This window comes from Lepisma saccharinum, chromosome 7 (assembly GCF_977018435.1).
Source record: "Lepisma saccharinum chromosome 7, izLepSacc3.1, whole genome shotgun sequence".
Taxonomy (NCBI): domain Eukaryota; kingdom Metazoa; phylum Arthropoda; class Insecta; order Zygentoma; family Lepismatidae; genus Lepisma; species Lepisma saccharinum.
Genome location: NC_139235.1, coordinates 16,515,186 through 16,539,124, shown reverse-complemented (window position 1 = coordinate 16,539,124; position 23,939 = coordinate 16,515,186). Strand labels below are relative to the sequence as shown.

At 38.0% G+C, this 23,939-nt stretch overlaps 1 protein-coding gene across 1 annotated transcript; it reads left to right on the top strand.

The window, feature by feature from the left end:
- Positions 1-9,417: 9,417 nt before the first annotated feature.
- LOC145990148 (serpin B12-like) lies at positions 9,418-22,321 on the top strand. Its single transcript, XM_083125814.1, has 2 exons — positions 9,418-9,559; positions 19,373-22,321. Exons 1-2 carry the CDS (start codon positions 9,427-9,429, stop codon positions 19,522-19,524), a joined length of 285 nt encoding a protein of 94 aa, XP_082981940.1. The 5' UTR covers positions 9,418-9,426; the 3' UTR covers positions 19,525-22,321.
- The last annotated feature ends 1,618 nt before the right edge of the window (positions 22,322-23,939 follow it).

Here is a 23,939-nt window from a genome sequence, read left to right as displayed (position 1 = left end):
GGGAGAAGACGGTACACAAATAATTGGCGCAAGTCTAAGCAGGAGACGGAAGATATCATTACGCACATCATCGCGTTTTCCGAAGCACGGACTTTCTTCCTCTGTTAAAAAAAATAATAATATATACGTGTCAAAAAAAACTTGATATATAAATAACACACATCGTGAAAAAAAATAATCTTCGGTATATATAAATAACACACATCGTGAAAAAACAATTAAATTTCTCTCTAACACTCTGAAAGTTTTTCTCCTTCGATATGAGTGAAAAAAAATGACTGATCTTCAAGCATTGAAACAAATGCTAAATTTGTCAGTCGAGTATGTAAAAATTCAGGAATTGGAAGTCGACAAACCCTACACGATAACTTCCGGTTCAATTGTTTCTACCCAGTATGGTCCCAAGGTGCGTCTGTTGCTCGACGGACAATACAGTCTATTTTTACCAGATCGATACGCTAACATGTTATCCGACGAGAAGCTATCTATTTTAATCGAGAACAAAACTCGAATCGTGTACAAGGGAACAAAAGAACTTCTTGGTAAGAAAACGAAGCACGTAATAGAATTTGTGTAACGACTGCGCGGAGTATATATAAAATAACATACCTTGAAAAAAAATTACACGAAACAAAAAAAAAATCTCAGAACATTTATATATAAATAACATACCGTGAAAAAAAAAAATTACACGAAACAAAAAAATCTCAGAACATTTTTTATATATAAATAACATACCGTGAAAAAAAAAATTACACGAAACAAAAAAAAAATCTCAGAACATTTATATATATAAATAACATACCGTGAAAAAATAACATATAGAGCATCAACATGAAGCCCAAGGGTGTCGTGTACCAGATACCATACTCCAATCTAAAAAATCTAGGTGCCCTCGATGGGTTACTCACCAAGAAACAACTCGAGAAGAAACGTTCTTGCTTGTCGAAAGGACACGGAATGAAATTACTGCTCAGCACTCCACAATTGAGACGCTTGCAGCGTTCGCGGAAACAGCAAAAGATCGGAGGTTTCATATTCAGCATCCCGGCCATCCTGGCAGCATTGGGGGCCGTTGGAAGTTTGGCCGGCGGAAGCGCCGCCATCGCGAAAACCGTCATCGACTCGAAGAAGAACAAGGCGGAATTGGAAGAACAGAAACGTCACAACCTGGCCATGGAGAAGAAAGGGGGGAAGGGCGTGATGAAAAAGTTTAAAAAAAAGAAACAGCAGCACTCACCAACCGAGACATTGAATCTCTGATCGAACCATTACGAATCAAACACTTCAGAGGAGTTTTCATGTCCGACTCGTTACCTTCAACCGTTAAAAATAGAGAATGCGGCGTAGTCAACTTGGACGGTCAAGAAAATCCAGGCACGCATTGGATATGTTACCACAAAAACGACAATAACAAAGCATTCGTTTTCGATTCTTTCGGAGGTGTTCCACCTACAAATTTAGTCCAATACCTGAAAACGAACAAAACCTCTATATACTACAACGACGAACGAATTCAAAATTTCGGAGACGTGAACTGCAGTCATCTCTGCCTCTCCATGCTCGCGTTTCTCTCTAAAATAAATAAGCCACAGGTGGAAGATTTCCAGAAAGCATTGTGGAACCTGAAACAGCATTACTAGGATGGGCGTGTTCCATTTCACGAGCGAATCTTCGATCTTGAAACTCACGCTGCACGACGACATCGTCTATCCTAAATCCGTAGCTCTGCGTGCATTCTACAGCATGTACCTCATACCTAACGTCACGCAGCACAACAACAAAATTAGCGTCGGAAGCGAACATATCGTCGTCACGCCAGGTCAATACAATCTTTCTACTTTGCAAGCTCAGTTACCCAAAGGCACGTACCTTTCTCAAAATTCGGTCACACACAGAGTGGAAATCGTGTCGGCGACGGAGACCGTAGACCTGGGCACCATGGGAGAACTTTTAGGTTTCGAGAACGACACAAAACTCGAAGCTGGCATCAAGCACACGGCAGCAAACATTCCTAAATTCTTGGCCATCGAAACTTTGAACGTACACTGCAACGTGGCGGAAGGCATGATCACGAAATCCTAGGACGGGGGGTTGCTGGGAAGTCACAAGCAGACGGGAATCATAGCCACGTTCAAACCAAGTTCCGAGTTCATGGAACCGATCATCTACACGCCCTCTTCGCCGATCTATTTTCCAGTATGTCGCAACCGCATAGACGACATAGAGTTGGTGGTGACGAACGAGAAAGGAGTGGTGGTGGATTTCGCAGGTGCAACGACCACTGCCACCGTGGAGATCAACGTATAATAAATAACCATACATATCATGGAGCAAATCGAAAGTTACGAATTGCAATCTTTTCCTCCCAACCGTCGCACGTTCGCCAATTTGAACGAAGCGAACAGGGAGATCGAATACGACGTGGACGTAGGCGACGGGTTCGTTCATCCTCACAGAGCGGACCTCTACCTTCAATTCGACGTGGTGAAGAAGGAAAGCGGAGACGCGTTCCCCGCAGCAGCAAATTTGATACTCGTGGACAACTTCGTGCCTCACCTGTTCTCGCAGGTGGAGGTGAGGAAACACAACACCGTCATCGACAGAATCGATTATCCAGGCATCACGTCGACGGCAGTGGGAACGTTGAAATTATCCAAAACGGACGCGGCGTACTATCAGGCGGGAGGATTCGAAGCGGGAACCAATATATCGACGAGAAGTCACACGGTGCTCTTTCCCATGCGTCTGCTTCCCGGTTTCTTCTCCGACTACAAGGAGATCATGTGGAAGGGAGGATTGCGCGTCACCTTTCGAAGAGCGGCCAACGACAACGACGCACTGATGCGATCCACCAACTTGAACGCCGACGGCACGCCGATAGGCAACACATTACCCGAAGCGGCGAAATGCGTCATCCGGAGCATGGAATTGAGAATGCCGGTGGTGGAATACGAAACGAACTACGCCCTCAAGTACAAAGCGGAGATCTTGAAGAGTCCGCAGGTGCCGATTCACTTTCACGGTTACCAGTGCGTGCAGAAATTGGCGTCGGGAAGTCACATGGAATTCGACGTGACGACGCAGTTCAACAACATACAGTTCGACATGCCAGATTTCGTCGTGGTGCTCTTTCAGACCGGGAGGGACAAGAATCAGGAAAAAGATTCCAGCAAATTCGACGACTGCAAGATCAAGAACGTTTATCTCAAGAACGGTAGGAACGAAGTGTTCCCGCGCGAGAATTACAACCTCGACATGACCAAAGACGATTACCTCAAACTTTACGAAGCTTACACGGCTTACAAACGCGTGACCGAGGGAAGCGTGGACATGTATTACACGCCCAGCGAATTCAAAACACGCAGGCCGATGTTCGTCATCAATACCACGAAGCGGAAGCAGGTGGTGGTCAACGATCGAACCAACATCAAGATCGTTTGCGAGTTCCACGACGCGCTGCCTGCCGATACTCTGTGCAGCGTCATCCTGGTCGCAGAGAAGTCCTTCGTCCACGACGTGAAGAACGAGAGGGTGACGGAACAGTTTTAAATATATCGCCAACAAGCAATAATAGTTTTTTCTACAACCCCTACAATTACAAAATTTTTAATCTAAAAAAAACAAACAAAAAAAAACACCCAAAGCACTCCAATAGGGTTGCAGAGTTTTTTAGGATCAAATCGAATTTCTTGAAAGAAAAAAAAATTGAGGGGGCAGCGCTTGCTTGTACTCTCCCAAGCTCTCTCCTATTGTTCACTGAACATGTGCCCTTCACGCGGCACAGTCGATTTCAAATACCGCTACAATACCATTTTTTTTTTTTGGCATCATGAGGAGGAAAATATCGTAGCAGGGGGCAAAAACATCGTATGAGAGAGGTGTCCCGGTTTAGGTCGTAGCAGGGGGAGGGCACACACATTGTAAAAGATCACACATGAGAGTTTAAAAAAACAAAAAAAAACATCGTGGGCAGATTACGCTGAGAGCAAAGGTCGTGGTAGATTACACTGAGGAACCTTACAGTAAGAGGAGACAGCAGCCTTATAGGAAAATGTCTTAAGTCATTTCAAAAATGTAGGTCAAAGAACGAGTTAGCATAAGAGCAAAATTTGCAGGAGGTAAAAAAATAGCTAAAAAAATGATGCCAGGGCTTCTCTTCTGTCCACTTTTCTCTCATTGTAGGTTAGTTTAGTCCGTAAAACGGATTACACTAAGAGCAGAAGCCTATATTAGCAGGTCGTAGTAGATTACACTAAGGGACCTTACAATATGAGGAGGCAGCCTTATAGGAAAATGTCGTAAGTCATTTCAAAAGTAGGTCAAAGGACGAGTTAGCATAAGAGCAAAATTTGCAGGAGGTAAAAAATAGCTTAAAAAGTGATGCCGGAGCTTTTTCTCTCCATTTTTCTCTCATTGTAGGTTAGTTTAGTGCGTAAAACGTCGTAAAATAAAAAGTAGGTCAAAGGATACTTCCATAACGAAGCATACAACCTACTCTCTAAGTAGGTCAAAGCACGTAGAGGCTCTCGTGTAGTTTAGCACGAATAAAATAGATAGGTTAAGTTATATCACGTAAGATCGTGATATACCTACCAAGTGTGAGGTGGGAAAAAAAAAGTGCATTGAAAATTGTACTAAAAACATCGCTAAACGCTAAAACATCGACAAAAAATTGTCAAAATATGTCAAAAAGTGATATTCAATTGATAAAAAAAGAGGATACCTACAAAGTGTTGCGTTGAAACGCTAAGTTAACACTACTGACAAACATGGTGTTCCGGCACTGGGGAGCGCTGGAATCTGCAGAACAGCTGGCTGTTGTCCGCTTCACTCTTCTCTTGTCTCAAATTACAACGCACGCCAGTGTTGACAACTACCAAATAATTTACACTATATTTATCATAAGTTTTCATAAAAACAATGAACTGATGTTCTTTTCGATAAAACGTATGTAAAACAAAAAAAGCAATGAAACTCTCTCCCGAGACCTGCAAATAACAAAAACGTTAAGTCATAAATGCTATCCAACTCGAAATATTATTTTATTAATATAATACATTATTAAAAAGAAGAACCAGCGCATGTTCTTCCTATTATAATGGCCTATTTTTCGAAAGCTTAATTAATTTTAAGCTTCAAGTCAGTTCTTTTACTCCCCCGTAAACATTAATTTTTACAACGAGGTTGACATCACTTTTCTGTTAGCTTCTGAGCTTTTCGGAATATTTTCCATTTGTGTGGGAAGAACGAGTGGTTGAAGTGAGTGTTCTCTTTTGTTTGGTGTGTTGTGAATTTACCAAAACAAACATGGATATTTCAAATTGCGTACGGGAAGCTGTAAGTAATAGCAAGTATTTTATTATCAATAAAGTGACAAGATATTTTGAACTTAGCAGTATGGCCGTTGAGAGAGGAGTTCATGGATATATTATTATTATTTAAAATGTCCTTTCTTTCCTAGAAAAACTGGGGCAATGGGCTGTATAATTTATATACCCCCCCATTTTTCGGAGTACTGCATTGCTTTCCTTCCTCTTAAGACCACGCTTCGCTACTGCTATAGTGATAAGATATGTTAGGTCCTCTGATGGTAAAGTGAATGAACGCTTTCTCACGTTCGTACCCATAAGCAGCCACACTGGAGAAGATCTTGCTACAACTGTTTTCACTTTCCTTAATGGGCTTGGCATCGATGTTGCATGAGAGGATAATCCTACGACAATGCAGCTAACATGTCAGGTTGTTACAATGACCTTCAGTCACATATATATAATATTAACAAATTTGCCATTTATATTCCGTGTGCAGCACACTCGCTTAAGCCCGCATCACACGGAACTTGATTTCCAGTAGGTATGCCCTAGTTGGCGTTGGACAGGCTACCAATTTGCTAGTTTTCGCCTCACACGAAACTTATCAGCGTACTTGTCGATAGACTTTTGTTCCCATACGAGGGAAGTTGTAATGGCGGCCGCGTGAGATGTAAACAATGTATCACTTCACATTTTTAAAAGCCGATAACTATTCAACCGAGAGGAATAACGTTTCGTATAAAACGTTATTAGGTACAAAACAATGGCGCTGCTTATATACATACATTACAACGTTTACTGTACAGGTATGGAAGAATATTTTAGTTATTTAAAATGTAAACACCGTGCACACGGTGTAACTCAACGCGCCTTTCATGCTGTATACGTTATACATTGCTGGAGTAACACTCGGAAACCACAGACAAAAGCGCTTCTCTGCACATGCACAGATTATCTTCACATGGCGAAACTTTGCTCTGATTGGCTGTTCCACAGAATCCAGTCGAGGAAAGCAAGTAGCAATTAGAACATGTCCTATTCCTCCAAACCAGTCAAGCAGTCAGCCAGGTGGCCATGATTGCTACCTAGAAAGTTAGTTCAACGCCAACTAGGGCATTCCTACTAGAAATCCAGTTCCGTGTGATAGGGGCTTTAATTTAGTTGGTGTGAGTGCTGTTGAAAGTTGGGTTGGAGCGATATCTTTCTTTGGGTTTATTCAGACACTATACAACTTTGTCAGCCTCTACCCACGGTTGGGAAGTTATGCTCAAATGTCTAAATGAAGATGAAGTTCAACATAGTGATCCCGAACGACCCAAACACCAAAATCTAGTTCTTAAAAGAGTAATGAGCACTAGATGGAGTGCAAAAGCTGATGCTACGAGAGCTTTGTCTAAAGATTACAACTAATTCAAAATCGCTCTTCAGACCCTTGCTGATGACACTAATCAGAAACCTGAGGCATTCCATGAGGCAAGGTGTTTATTGACACAAATGTTAAAAAGAGAAATCTTCATCATGACTGAGTTTTGGGCAACCATTTTGGAGAGAATCAATGCAGTCAGCAAGTCCTTACGAAGGGAAACGGTTGAACTTCAAACTGCTGTTCGTCTTCTAAATTCATTGTTAGAGTTTTTAAAATCACAAAGAGACCAGTTCGATTACTATGAACAGAAAGCCAGCGAGCTACAATACTCTGATTAGGGAAAACGAAAGCGAGCGAGAAAACGGCATTTTGACGATGGTGACGCCGAGAATGTTGTTCTGCAACTGCATGTCGGAGAAAGATTTAAGGTTGAAACTTATCTACCAATTTTGGATAAGCTAAGTGCTGAGCTGTGTCATCGTCTGAAAGCATACGAAACAGTGAACTCAGTGTTTGGTGTTTTGTGCGTCTTTCCAGCACTTACTGACGCTCAAGTAATAGAGGGTGCCTCAAAACTTCTTCAAAACTATGCAAACGATGTTGAAGCTGAATTTGCGAACGAAATGGTTCGTTTCAAATACTTCATGTCTCAGCTTGAAGATTTCAATGGAAAGCAAGTTATTTTAGCGTTACAGTCACACAAAGCAATTTTTGAAAACAAACTGCAATCTACTTTTCTCAATGTAACAACAACATTGCAGATATATTTATCACTGATGATCACCAATGCTCCCGGGGAAAGATCATTCTCAAAAATGAAGATTAGCTGCCATAGGTCTACAATGGTGCAAAACAGACTTGCATCACTCGCTATTATGGCCAGTGAAAATCACGTTCTGCAAAAGTTAGAGTTTTAAGACGTTCTAAGTAGTTGTGTGTCAAAGAAACTCAGGAAAGTAAATTTGTAAGTAATACTCTACCATATTTCTGTTATTGTCAAATTTGACGACTCTCATTTTTACAAGTGGACTGAACTGACTGAACTTTGTTGTAAATATATTTTTTTTTCTCCCCGATATTTTAGGTGTTACATTACCATTACCACTTGGGGAATTTGTAGTTTTTAAGGTTTACGTTGATGAGTAAGCAAGCAAAGTTTTCAGGCAAATTTTTTTCATGTTCTTATAGAAAGTAATAAGCAAAGTACAGTTTGTTTTATAAAATCTTTCTTCAGGCAAAAATCCTAATTTACTTTGATATACAGGCCCAATTCAATTTTTACATTTATATACTTTTGTTTTATTTTCCGGTTTGTTTATTTCAGATAATTCAATATTATATATTATATATGGCTTTGGTTTTTTATGTTGAATAAGGACTTCGTAAATAGGCTATAGGCTATATAAAAAATAAAATACATTTATTTTCTATGAACGTGTTTAATCAATGAGTTGTGCGAGTGTTTTTCCCTTCAAACATATTTACTATAAGAATCCTAAATTAGTACAAAATTAGTTTCATTAAGTGTTTAAACTCTACCTTCAGGCAGGCGCACAAATATAAATACATCACATATACGCATTTTTGGTCGCTTGCGTGCACGCACGTCAATCTGAGATTAGAAATGGGAAGGCAAACTAAAGGGTGAGAGGGGCCGGAGCGGGCCCCGTTGCTTATCTTGCTTCAGAGCCCCAAAGGTTGTTAATCCGGCAATGATTATGCTGTAGTTTAATGCTTGTAATTCTTGATATTTTGACCTAATTCAGCGTCTATTATTGCATTACATGTTAATTGTTAATCTGTTAACGATTGCGTGAATCCAAAAACCTAAGTTAATGTTAAATACAGCTATCTTTCATTTTTTAAACAATGGACATTGAAATAGGATCACTGGTTTCAGAGATAGGGTTGTTTTTTCGAAAGTCAACAACCACTACTTGGATTAGCTACCATTTCTATTAGGTATCGCTTTCACATGGCATTCATGGTTTTATGTTTTCCTTACACACCCTTTTAACTATGGCATAAAGGAAAATTAGTATCCCCAAATTGTACAAAGATCTTTGTTGGCGTGTAGAATACATTTCTCACTGTGTACTGAAGAACTCAATTTTATAATAGTTTCGTTATGAATGCAATTACAACTCCTTATTTTGCTCCCAATGATAAGGAAGTGTTATTGTTAAATATACTAGATTAAAAATGAGAAACAAATTGAAAAAACACACTCCGTTCGGCACTCAAGCTCCCAATATTGGGAGCGAGATTATCATTACAACATTCAATGTACTTGGCTCGTTTGTACATATTATTATGAGATATATTTTTAAGAATTGTAAAGTTTCATTATCAAAACTACAAAATATATTTTATATAATTTAGAATCACAATACTTATGCTCTTTAGATGGCAATTTCATGAACGTATAAAATAATTATTTCTACGTGAGCTTCACAAGTATAACTTAACGCATACAAAGGTTTTAAAATTACCAGAAAATTTCATTCAATAATAATAACAAATGTGTATGCATGAGAGAAGTCTCTTGCTATGTATGTTTATGATTCAACAATGCTGATGTAACAATCAGATTATCACGCTAAAATTGACTGAATTTAAGAAGTAGGTATGCATTTTGCCGTTGATTAGCAACGTCTATATTAATTACGAAAAAAGAAACGTTGCTTGCTTTGCCATCTGTTATTTACTAATTAACTTTTCTGTTTTAAGATGGGAGTACAAGAGATGTTCGACGAATCAAGAGCTGATTTGAGTGGCATAAATGACGGAACAGATCAGCTATACGTAAACAAAATTCTACACAAATCATTCCTGGACGTCAATGAGAAAGGGAGTGAAGCTTCATCCGGATCAGCTGGTATGTATGTAGTCTGATGCATTATTAATGTATTAAAATGACTCAAATGTTCGCCAGCTTGTAACGAAAAACTAGCTAGAGAAGACCGAGGTTCGTTGTGACAAAATGAGGATATATTTTTTTCTTTTGTTTAACATTTTCTATATTTTCACAATTGTTTCGTCTTAAATGCAAGTATATACATTTAGCTATTACCATAATTTTTATATTTGTTAAAGTTACAGCATAAGGACAGTATTTGCAAAAAAGGAGAAGTGTTTTGTCCCAACATGTCCCGCTGTGAAGCTAGTTGTGACATGCCGGGGGACAAGTTGTGACAGTATCTAGCCCTTCTGAATTACATAGTATGGACAAATTGTGTATCATCACTGTGCAGTAAAAATAATTTCAATGGTTAGATGCATCATTAATTACACCCTTAGGATGTAAAAGTTGCCTCGCCATCTGATCTTCTAATTATATTAATCAAGTGATATCTGTAACACCATGTGAGGAAAATTATGGTGTAGGTCTAGTCTAATATAAAAATGTAATAATCGTTAACAACATAATAATACAATGAAATAATTAATTCTGAAATTCAAGCTGCTTTATGTATCATGATCCGAGTCACAGTTTAGATGGATATAAACAGGTTTTCCCTCAGTACAAGCATCACGTACCCACTGTTTACACTCAAGGTACTAAACCCACTTCTCTTGAGATATATAATTGGAAAATGGTTCCGTACACACAAGTCAAAAATAATCATCATCATCATTATCTGAACTTTGCTAATTTTCAGTACTTTCCAATTTTCAGATAAATATCTGTAATTTGACAGCTGTCACAACATACCCCTTACTTTTGTCACAACTAGCCCCATATGTACTTTTTCACTTCTAACCCTTCAATCTCAACTTCAAGTTTACATTTACTTGAACCAAAACCTCCCACATACTGACTATAAATAATAGAATTATCAGGATATATTACTGCTGTTTGAGGCTGTATTGAAAACCGTAGAGAAGAAATAATATGTAGCACAGAATTAGGTAAAAAAAAACACAAAAAGAAAACACCCACCTAACTCTTCTCTGGGGAGAACACACAACTGGCAAACAATGGATAAGAAATGCGCGTGCTAATGAACCACCATTGTCAACAACAAACAAATATCACTAATAGTCTCCACGGAACAGTGCTTGTCACATCCAGCACCCCGACCCCCGTTGCGGAGTGGTTAGCACATCGCGCTACGACGCCAGGGGTCCCGGGTTCGAATCCCGGCCTGGGCATGGATGTTTGTGAGTGGCCATTCATCAATTTCATTCATTAGCCAAAAGTGGCACAAAAAGCGAAGTAAAATAAATCAAATCAAATCACATCCAGCCCCCGTCACAACAAACCCCGGTCTCCTCTAATGTTTTCCCCAAGTGGAATGTAAGATTCGCCTAGTTTAAAGTCAACGAGAACCCACAAATAGAAAAGAGTTTTCATTCACATAATTACATTATGAACCGGGAATCTCTGGAGCAAGCGAATGAAAACAAGTCCTCTATGACCCGAGAGGGCTCTACGAAGAAAGCATGTGAGGGTAAGCTAGTGCATGGAGAGGAAAAAGCGGCTGCAGCTACCAGTCGTTTGCAGCAGTGCACACTGCTTTGCTCCGCCCGCTCGCGTTCTCCCCTTCTCTTAACGATATGCGCGGCTTTGCTACACATATTCCTTAAGACAGTGCAGGCTATAAAAAACAAAGCTGACAGTGTCGTTCGTAAATCTAGAGAGAACGGATCTGAATTCTAAGATACACTGTAGGAACAGGGTACATATTGTAATGGTCGGATTGACCATTACTGGGTTTGGTATATTGTATTAATTAATTGCTGGCCAGCTACAAGGTGTAGGGTTAAGTAATATGTTTCCATGAGTGTACTTTTATGTTATAATTGCATGTAAGTGTATGTGCTTATTGGATTGTGCTTTGCTGGATATTAGATTCCCCTGTTTTTTATGAGGTGTTGCAAACTCTTCAGTGTTGCAAACTCCAGAAAGAGATAATTCCGTTTCACCGGCGAGCGGTGAAAAATAAAGCCTTTCTGAATAAAACCTCCGCGGAACAATGGCTGCTTCAAATTTCAATTCCTTCAAAGTATGAAATTCCATTCCATACCAATGCCTTCGGAAACTAGGGTGTGCATGAGATAGAATATGTTCGATGACTTCACCTTCGTCTGTCTCTTTTTGCCTCATAGAAAACAGTTTTCTCATACGACGAATATACAATACGAAAGGTTCCTTCCCTCATCTGGAATCGATTCTGGATCAATCTCTCAATTTCATTCTTATAATCTACAGAATAATATTCTTCTTAAAAGGCATTTTCAAAGCTCTTGATATCTTCAAACGGGCGTGAAAATCTAAACCAATCCCCTGCAGCCCTCCTTAGCGAAAACGGAAGAATCTTGTCGAACAATGACTTCTCCGATATTTTTATGACATATTTATAATTCCACAACTCCTGCAAATAACCATGCGGCGAAATCTTATCATCGCTCCCTATGAAGACTGGAATCGGTAAATTTGACTTATCGAGAATTTTCTGAACTTTTTTCTCTTCTTCCTTAGCACTCTGCTGTTTAGTGCGCGATAAAACAAGATTATTTAACTCCCTAATAATTTCCTCCTGAGATTTATCGCTTATATCCTGATTACCCAATAGCTGTCCAAGCAAATCTCTATCAATTTGTACTGCCATTTTTTTCTACTTTACTTTTTCCACTATGTAATAACATTCACTTCTGTACGATCTTCGTTGTAAAAATTAAAAATCTATCCGTCCGTCAGTCCGCCTGTCTTTCAAACCTATAGACCTGACGACAATTTATACAACAAGATATATCCCAGACATGGAGCCCCCATATGTGAAAGTTCGGGCCCCATTCCCTTGTTTTATCCGGCCCTCTGGAATACTTCCTACTTTAATCCCTCAATCTCTCCTTTCACCTCGCCCTGGGTGCCAAGCGAGCAGATTATATTTGCGCCGGAATTACAAAAGAGGGGTTTCAGATAACAACTTTTTTAGTCCCTGATTCGTTACACATGTACAGTGTCTCTCAAAAGTTTTAGGACAAAGACATTTTAAACTAGGAAACCCAATTTACACAAGGCGTTGGTGGGTTGCGTGTAGAGCTAGGCTCAATTTCAGGGTTGCCACATGCACAATAGATATTTATAAAATACGCGAAAGAAATAAAAACAAGTATTATTGTATAAAGTATTAAAAATATCACTATAATATCTCGTGTGACAAAATTCCTTCGCAAATAAAAAAAATAGGTTTTCTAGTATTTCATCGCTGATGATATATACAGAAAGGAAAAGAGGTGAGAGAAAACGAGAGGTGACAATGGACAGGAGAAAGAGAAAGCGAAAGGAGAAGACGTAAAGTAGAGGAGAGAAGAAAGAGAGGATAGACGAGGAGAGGAGATGTAGTGAGGAGAATGGAAAAAGATTCTAGGAGAGATGAGCAAAGAAGAATAAAGAGAAGAAAACGAGATGAGAGAAGAGGAGACGATAAGAGGGGAGTGGAGAGTAGAGTAAAGGAGAGAAAAAGAGAAGAACGAAAAGAGGAGGAGAAAAGTGCAGTCGAGTCGGAAATCTAAGACAGGAGAGGAGATACGAGGAGTGGAGATGAGTGGGATGGAGATAAGATGCGAGAAAAGTAGAGAAGGCGATATGTGATAAAAGCAGAGCAGAAGGAGAGGGGAGAAGAAGGAGAAGGAGAAGAAAAGAACAGAAGGGACTGAAGAGAAGAGGTAGTTGCGGAAAAAATCGTGTCAGCGTCAAGAATTGATGCATTGGTCAAATTGTCGACATGAAACATACATTTTGAAATGTATTGGAGAATGTATTAGATCGGTGCGAAATACCTTTTGGCTTAGTTCAGAGCAAGATAAAATCTTCCAAGTAAGATCTTTGATTTTACCTGCGATTATACCACTAAAAGCATGAATGTAATTTTAATATTTATAAGAATTATCCAATTTTTGTCCACTTCTCGGTTCGTTGAAATGGAGATTTTGTAATTTAATATTTCCCCTCCCCCCATCGTTAATTCCAAACTGAATTATTCCGTTTCACACGGCGTGGACAATGAACACAATGGGATAGGTCTAAAACTTACGAAAATTTTCTGCCAACGGAAGGGTTTGAACCTACGACCATCAGATTGACAGTCCTGAACGGTAAACACTACCCTACAAGCTTTCGCTCCTGAAAGTAAGTAGAAGGAGCTGACCAATGTGAAATGTAGATGCAACTCTCCTCCTACATGTAATGTGCAAACAATACTTGTTTGTAACAAAGAAAACGAAGGTAGTACGACTCGGCGAAAACATTTAATGGAGAATTGCACATGATGAGAACTTTTCATTCGATGTTTGCGGATGTATCCTTGCATTGAACTCGAGTGGGAAAAGGGGTAAAATTAGTACGTTCTGTATTGCACAAATATAAATAGTTGTTTCATTAATATTTTTCAATGTCTTTGAAGCAGTACACAGTTATCGTTAGAGTATCATAATTCACGATTTTATACATGAAAATATCGCTTTGAACGTGTCAAATCATTTATTTGTTTATTTTTTTATAAATTCCATATGCAGAACAATGTAGCCACTATACACTGCTATTATAAATAATGTTACCATGCTCTTGTTTAATAGAAGGGGATTTAAAAAAAGAAAAAGAACACCTAGTATGGAGGATCGAACCTGGGACCGCAATCAATGCTTTCAAGAACTCTAACCAATACACTACGCCCTTTGTTACCCTTGGAGCAACAGTTTTTAATTATTCTGTCGCATCAATATTGTAAACGTTATCCTGCAAAAAGAAGTCCAATACTCGGATATAGCCCTGTACTTCTAGAATTACTCTATACACATGCATTTGAAATTTTACTCTGAATTTATTTCTTCGTTGTTAGTATATCTAAGCTTGTGAATATATTTTATTGTAATTTTATAACGGTTACATGAACATCTACGAAATAGTTCCTTATAATAACCTTCAGTTGACCAAGTTGCCAATATAAACAAATGGAATACAGATTGTCTTTGAGCTTACATTGTTAAAAAGGAGCGGATACACGTATTACAATCCCAATACTTATTCAATAAGGTTTCTTGTTTGTCAGAAATTACCACTTAAACTATTGCATGTTGAGCTAGTGCCCACCTAGCCGCCTCTGATGAAATCTATCATTCTTCAGATTCTCTTTAAAATTCGACTCGGGTTACTTGTAACTTGCTGGGTCCAGACACTGTGCATCGATGGACAGTGTTTTGCGATAAGAAGCGGCCTTGAATAGCGTGAGTCACTTTGAACGCGAGCAAGCTACGCTACCAAGCTTGTTTGCCTTCGAAAACCAAGTCATTTTTTTCACGGTTTCCGAACGCGATTGCTATTGTAGAAGTATATATTCTCTCAAAAGAGGAAGAAAGGAAATTAGACCAATGTTCTCCAGTCGTTTAAAACCAAATATTTTCTACTAAACGAAAAGTTCACGATTGTCAATAAACCTATCTGAGCATAAGTTGGAATTATTTAATAGAAAGATTCTCCAAAATTTTTCTCCCACTGTCTACGTCTGCCCAGTTGCCAGGAGGGCATGGGGGCCATGCCCCCCTCGAACCCTGAAATATTTAAATGTTGATTTTAGAAATGTGTAAAACTTTCAATTTTGTTTTTACATAAATGAATCTGTTTCTTGCGCAAAAGTCTTCAGGCTGCAATATTGGATGGTTTTAGTTTTATAATGCAAGGCTAGCAGACGTCAGATTCACCGATTTAGTCAGGACAGTGCGTTACTTTCAATCCCTGTCCCGACTTTTTCGAATAGCAATCGTGATGCGAGAATGTCTCTTTATTATTGTTTTTTTTCTAAACTCACAATTAGACATGTTCTTTATTGTAATAATAATTCATAGTACGTAAAATTAAATTTATAAATATATTATTTTCTAAACATAGAATTATCATGTCTTTTCAATGGCGCTCGCACTATTTGAACTATTTTGTAATATCTGTCTCTCTCTCTCTCTCTCTCTCTCTCTCTCTCTCTCTCTCTCTCTCTCTCTCTCTCTCTCTATATATATATATATATATATATATATATATATATATATATATATATATATATATAGGTCTGGCCCCTCCCTCAAAGAAATCCTGCGTACGGGTCTGGTCTACGTCAATGACAGAAATGCAAGCAATATTTTTATTTATTTTGAACCCAATTAAAGGAATGTGGAAGAATTTAAAAGAAATAAGAAAGAGCAGAACGACTGTTGCTCTACGTCAAAAATTGTTGTTCTTCGAGGAAGAAAAATAAGAAGGATTTACTCCAGCACCTTAACACAATGTCCCACGAGACTCTCTTGACTAATACTATCAAATGTGAAGTGATTTTATGAATAAAATTTTCCGCCTGTTTACGTCTAACGTTGCGCAGATTTGGTAGTTCGCAAACGGTGTAATTATTTCGTGTTACCTTACGGAACAGCAACTACATTTCATAAGACTGTTCTGAACACGAGACTTGCGTCAGTAAACAAGCATTTCGTCTGTTACAGTATCACAGGAAAAGAATATCGTCCTGCATTGTTCATGCCTCTAGATATTTTCTATTAATAATGTATAAACACAATAATAAGTTAGAAGAAATAACTCGCATTTTACAACTACCAATATTCTCGTTTTTGTCCATTACTTCGAAAATTATTTCTCGAAGATATGTGCTATACTACAAGAAAGCAATTCAAAATCAAAGTAAAAGTTCAACTACATGTATACCCAACGACATTTACAATATTGGAGGGCCAGAATACTTAAAAACTGTTGTTTCAATCGAAGGTAAGGGCGTGGTGTAGTGGTTAGAGTTGTCAATTGGGTTGCTAGCGGTCCCACGTTCGATCCTCCTTGGGAGGTATTTTCTTTTTAATTCTCCTTTTATTATAAACAAGAGCATGGTAACATTAATTGTAATAGCAGTGTATAGTGGCTACATTGTTCTGCATATGGAATTTATAAAAAAATAAACAAATAAATGATTTGACACGTTCAAAGCGATATTTTCATGTATAAAATCGTGAATTATGATACTCTAACGATAACTGTGTACTGCTTCAAAGACATTGAAAAATATTAATGAAACAACTATTTATATTTGTGCAATACAGAACGTACTAATTTTACCCCTTTTCCCACTCGAGTTCAATGCAAGGATACATCCGCAAACATCGAATGAAAAGTTCTCATCATGTGCAATTCTCCATTAAATGTTTTCGCCGAGTCGTACTACCTTCGTTTTCTTTGTTACAAACAAGTATTGTTTGCACATTACATGTAGGAGGAGAGTTGCATCTACATTTCACATTGGTCAGCTCCTTCTACTTACTTTCAGGAGCGAAAGCTTGTAGGGTAGTGTTTACCGTTCAGGACTGTCAATCTGATGGTCGTAGGTTCAAACCCTTCCGTTGGCAGAAAATTTTCGTAAGTTTTAGACCTATCCCATTGTGTTCATTGTCCACGCCGTGTGAAACGGAATAATTCAGTTTGGAATTAACGATGGGGGGAGGGGAAATATTAAATTACAAAATCTCCATTTCAACGAACCGAGAAGTGGACAAAAATTGGATAATTCTTATAAATATTAAAATTACATTCATGCTTTTAGTGGTATAATCGCAGGTAAAATCAAAGATCTTACTTGGAAGATTTTATCTTGCTCTGAACTAAGCCAAAAGGTATTTCGCACCGATCTAATACATTCTCCAATACATTTCAAAATGTATGTTTCATGTCGACAATTTGACCAATGCATCAATTCTTGACGCTGACACGATTTTTTCCGCAACTACCTCTTCTCTTCAGTCCCTTCTGTTCTTTTCTTCTCCTTCTCCTTCTTCTCCCCTCTCCTTCTGCTCTGCTTTTATCACATATCGCCTTCCCTACTTTTCTCGCATCTTATCTCCATCCCACTCATCTCCACTCCTCGTATCTCCTCTCCTGTCTTAGATTTCCGACTCGACTGCACTTTTCTCCTCCTCTTTTCGTTCTTCTCTTTTTCTCTCCTTTACTCTACTCTCCACTCCCCTCTTATCGTCTCCTCTTCTCTCATCTCGTTTTCTTCTCTTTATTCTTCTTTGCTCATCTCTCCTAGAATCTTTTTCCATTCTCCTCACTACATCTCCTCTCCTCGTTTATCCTCTCTTTCTTCTCTCCTCTACTTTACGTCTTCTCCTTTCGCTTTCTCTTTCTCCTGTCCTTTGTCACCTCTCTTTTTCTCTCACCTCTTTTCCTTTCTGTATATATCATCAGCGATGAAATACTAGAAAACCTATTTTTTTTATTTGCGAAGGAATTTTGTCACACGAGATATTATAGTGATATTTTTAATACTTTATACAATAATACTTGTTTTTATTTCTTTCGCGTATTTTATAAATATCTATTGTGCATGTGGCAACCCTGAAATTGAGCCTAGCTCTACACGCAACCCACCAACGCCTTGTGTAAATTGGGTTGCTTAGTTTAAAATGTCTTTGTCCTAAAACTTTTGAGAGACACTGTACAACAAGTGAATAAACAACTGGTTTAAAATGGACAGTACCGTAATTCTTGGAATCATAACATTTCTAGTAGGATTATATTGGTTTATTATACATTGTTATATATATACATATTTACATACTGCTTTCATGTGTGCATTTACATAATCAACCAACATAAAAGTACACTCATGGCAACATATTACTTAACCCTACACCTTGTAGCTGGCCAGCAATTAATTAATACAATATACCAAAACCAGTAAAGTATAATATAGTATAATATAATATAGTGTACAGGTTGGAGCAACTTTTATGGCAATAACTATTTATGGAAAGTAGTAAGGATGGAAATTTATAAGTGTCGTGAACTTGGCAAGCACCTTGAGATTTCTCGTAGTTCTTTATTTAACATTATAACCGTACTGTTATAAGCGAAAGAAAAGTTATTGACAGAAATGGTTTATAATTATTGTTACGAGGGCTATTTTCTTTTCAACCTCCGATAGAGCATGAAATGAAAACCACAGTGAATAGAAAAATGGGTTTAACAAATGTTACGTACACGTATCATCTACTTTTCAAGTAAATCCGAAGAGGATTTAGACATTTATCGTACCAATGAACCAGCTTTTCAATACCCTCTGCAAAAAAAGGTGCCGCCTGTCTGTTGAGCCAGGTCTGCACTGTGTCCCGAAGCTCCTCATTGGTGTGGAAACGCCGTCCTCCCAACCACTTCTTCATCGCCTGGAAAAGGTGGAAGTGACTCGACGCCAGGGGTGAACAAACACTTCCCAGTGGAATCGTTAAAGAAGGTCTTGCGTTGACGCAGCAACATGTTGTCGGGAATTGTCATGAAGTAAGACAATGCCTGCTTCTCAGTTTGTTCTGGATGGCTCTGCGTAGTCTGCGCAATGTCTCACAGTATGCAGCCGCATTGATTGTGGTCGCCGGCTCCATAGAGTCAACCAGTAACAAACCTCGCACTTGGCGGGAGAGTCAATTGTAACAGACATCTCTACGCACCCGTCGTTCAGCTTCAACTGAAGCTTTGGCCTTGGCAGTGGCGGTGGTAGTGGCAGGGGAGACACCAATCACGCTGCGTGACGACCCGCTTCCTAGCGCTTCACAGCCCACCTGGCGGCGCCATCGGAGGTTGAAAAAAAAACAGCCCTCGTATTATTGATATTATTATTATTATTATTATTATATTTTGCAGCTAGTGTAGGAGAAGGACGAGCCATAGGAGATGGCCCGAGTATAATCCCATTCACGGTGAACCGCCCATTCTTCTTCTTCATCCAGGAGCAAAGTACAGGAATAGTACTCTTTATGGGATCTGTGAGGAATCCAAGCAGAAACGAGAAATAGAGTGAGATGTAATTCATCCTTCATTAGGGACAGTGATGGTTCCAGACATTTGGCGTAGTTTGGTCACGCCATGGAATAAAGTCTCAGTTTTTATACGAGCGGCTAGCGACAGCTTTAGCAATTTAGATACATATACTGTCAGCAGTGGCTGTTATGACGTCATGGATTCATTGTATGGAGTGCATAATACGCTAACAGCACTAAGCCTAACCTGTATAACCTATTCACATGCTTATTTCTGCTATTAGATGCATTCATGAGTGGTTAGGCAGGTTAGGTTTGATACTGTCAGCACATATGTACAGAGTGGTTACAAAGTGGGCGTATGCCCCTTCATTTTGGATGGTTATGGTTGAATGCTTGATATGAACACATACTTGATAGTTTAAAGAGTCGGAAACATCGGTATGGAGAGAGTCATTCTTGTAGCATAGCTGAATTCTGCGCCATGTTCCGACACACTTCAAGTTGCAACATGTGTCATTTACCAGAATAAGACCCTTTCCCGGTCAGTGGATTGGGAGCCGATATGAAGACTACCCAGCTCCCTTAGCCTGGCCTCCAAGAAGTCCCGACCTCATCTCTGGGGGGTTCAGAGTATGAAATTACCGTTATCGCACAACGCAAGAGTTACGAGCGGCTGTGGAAGGTTCCTTCACCCCGCATTATCTCCGTAAAACATCCGACAGAATATTGCGGCTGTGCTACGAAAATGAGGGTCTCCATACCGATGTTTTGAACTCTTAAACTATCAGGTATGTCTGCATATCAATCATTCAAGCATAACCATCGTAGTGTAGAAAATAAAGGAGGATACGCCCATTTTGTGACCACTGTGTATATCCAAGTTGCTATAGCTGCTGTCGCATTGACTACTATAGCTCATTGCGAAATGTGTAAACAAATATGATCATTATTTACATTTTGCAACATGTATATTTAACTCATTATGTGAATTTGTATGCATTTCGATTTACAACTACTTTTGTCTAAAATTAGGTAATGTAATAACAACCAATTATATTCTGAGGAACCATTGCGACGACTCACAATGGATTGAAACTCTGGTTTCGGGGTTCCTTTCTGACTCGACGCCTAAACAACATCGATTGCAGAATATTTAACATTATACAAATCAAAATGCATGGCCCGATAGCGCCTTCTCCTTCATTAATTCTCATCATACTTGTATTTATATTTCTTGAACTGCCTCTTTTTAGGAAATATTACAAATTAATACAATTACCACCTTCCTTCTCAAAATTAAGTTCCAATGATACAATTTCCATATTAATAGTATTAAAAATACGTTAGGGGAAAACTGTCTTCCCACATTAGGAACAATTTTATACGAATATACTCTTCTTTGTCTTATTTTTTTCTGCTTAAAGCAGATCGGTCCCCATAACTTTCAAAAGTTTCAGAAGACTGGATGTCTATCTATGTTATGCTTCAAAACCATGACATGGAATAAGAACACCTAATATTTTGAAATCGATTCTCATCAAGAAATAAAAGCAAAAATTACAACTGCCAGACATAGCGAATAACAACATCGTAATTTGTCATTTCTTTTATTTGTAAGATTATAAAAAAATTGCTCTCTAAAGTCCTACTTTGATGTAATATCCACGTTGATGTTTGGAATTATATATTTCTTCAGAAGTTAGTAGAAAAACGCAGCTAGAGATTGATTTTCAAACCCAACTACAAGTATCATAAATCATATTTTTGAGTCATACCGATTGTAATAAAATTCACGTCGTTGCACAAAAAAATTCAGCTCTACAACATAATCGTGCTTTACAAACACAAGAAGAAAAATACCGACATCATACGTGCTTTCAGAAGTCTCCTTCAAAAAATTGATATTTTTTTTGTTTGCACACAAGATATTATAATACGTTTTATAAAAACAGGATAATGTTTCTGAAAACTTAAATCTGGTTTTAAAATGATCAAGGTGAGAAGGTAATATATAAATCATTATAAAATTTGTACCTACTCCATACCACAGAAAACATAACAACTAAGAATTCGCGAAAAAAGAATACCTAAGACCAGACAAATTAAAACAAAATTCTGCATTTCATCAACAATTCTGGCTCGCCAAGTTTGAGATCGAGAGTTTCATTGACGCTACGACCACAAGTCGATGAAAGGAGAAAGAACATTTAAAACTTAAAATATTAACTCCCAACTCTCACCTAAAGTTGTAGATCAAGTTCATATGATATACCTGTGTATAATACATCTTAAATAAAAATCCATTTGACCATACGAAATTGTCTGTGTAAGACTATGAAAGTTCTTAGACCAATAAAGATGAAGGAATAGATACGTAAATGCTAAATTAGGGTTGTATTTACTATCTTCATGGGCATCACGAAAATACCAATTACAATATATCCAAATTCCATAATTCTACGTATATCAAACATGTTGCTATATGGAAACTATTCATACAGAGGTGACAAAAAATAACACTTTAATTGAAATTTTCATGTCCATCTTTAAAGACAGACAATGTTAGTTTTAAAATAGTCTTCTGAACAAGAGATGTCCATTTCTTCTGTTTGGTTACATTAAATATAATCATAGATTTTGGCATTTGTTCACTCTAGGTACGATTATACTTTTATGTTTAATTTAACCAAGGGATGCCTAATCCATAGGGACCTTGATAACACTGAAAAATGTTAATTGCTGCAAAAAAGGTTTATATTCATGCAGTGACATGGTATGAACGCATCTATTCAAAATAGCGAAATAAAGCGAATATGGCATAAAATACGAATTGTGGCCTCTTTCTCGAATCTTGTGCTTAAAAGAAGAAAAATACTGCAAAAATCCAGCCATCTTGCCTGTTAACCTTAATAAATTTTAATAAAAATGTACCATATTTACGCATGTACATTCCTGTACAGATAAAGTATCACATTCTTCAACAGTTCACCCTTATAAAGTGTGCTATTTTATGTGAACAGGAGTGTAGAACGTACACGTTTTCTAAAATTTCATTCAAAAGAAAACTATGGTATGTGTTATACGAGACATGAAATATTTCCAACAGTTATTTATTTATTTATTGAAATTTCCAGTACAGCAGAAGCCATTTTAAACCAGAAAGAAACAACAGTAAAACAATAGATTAAGATTAAAAACACAAAAGAAAGGATAACATAAAATGAACAAAAATAAAACAAGCCAAAAATAGTACCAAGGTAAATAGATTACTTTCACAATGCATTACTTATGTACATTTTTTTCTATGTTGCTGATAAAAAATGAATATGAAGTGAATATATCTATTTGGTTTGAGATTATATTGAACTGATTCGGTAGCCTATGGAATAGTGAACGTTGTATGAGTGAGAGCCTGGGAGTTGTAGTGTGGAAAGTTTCCTTGCTCCGTGTTTTATGTCTAAGCACTCTGAGTGAGAGTTCGTGGAGTGGGATGCTGCATCTTAAGTTTCCATAACAACGGGTAAATGGATATTTCCCACGGTTTGCTATCGGATTTTTTCCATCAACGACCAAAGTGGTGAATTTCTGGCGGGGCCAGGTGTGTACCTACTATCACACGGGACTGTAACATTGGTATTTGCAGCGCGAGAAACGTTTTACTTTACCGAGCGAAGTGACGCGATTTTGACGGAAATCGAGAGTTCACCTACCGTCACTGGGGAGCCGTAACATCGACATTTGTCGCACGAGAAACATTTTGCACCACCAAACAAAGTGAACGATTGTCGTGTAGATCAAGTGCGTGCTACCATCACGCAGGAGCGACATGAGCATTTATCACGCGAGAAATAATGAAAAATAATTTCCTTGAAACTCGTTTCCAGCGTATGAACTGTTACTAATTTAAAAGCACAATGAAGGTATAATTTTACGTATATTTGGAAGAAAAGTATCGTGAAACAAAAAAGCGAAATTTGAGAATAATATCACCGAAAAGACAAACAGATTTTGAAAAAAGAATCGAAAATCAAGATCCTTACTAATCCATTCCGAGTATTGCATACTTCACTTTAGTTAACTGACTGTATGTGAGGGTTTAAATAGCCTCTTAAATGTCTTCAGTCCCTCAGGATATTCTTTTTACATGATGTTAGAAGGTGGATTCATATACATGGAAATATCAAAATATAATATAAGTAATTAACAGAGTACAAAATTCAATGTGGATACCCAAAACCTGTCCTCAAAGTGCTGGTTTGATTTTAGTGGTAGACAAGAATCACAGGAAAGATGGAGACACTTGCAAAGGGAGGTGGCTGTAACATGCGTAGACTGCTCTGATTTTCGGACAATTGATTCGCAATTTCAAGATTCCCAATTGCCGAATCATATCTATCGTCCACAAAATTACCGAATAAAAATATCAAAGTGAACTTAACTTTAATATT

Bases quoted from the DNA above. Each gene is read 5' to 3' on its own strand.
- LOC145990148 (XM_083125814.1), top strand. From the start codon at position 9,427: ATGTTCGACGAATCAAGAGCTGATTTGAGTGGCATAAATGACGGAACA. The intron at 9,560-19,372 runs GTATGTATGTAG...TATATTTTGCAG, and splicing joins AGCTTCATCCGGATCAGCTG to CTAGTGTAGGAGAAGGACGA.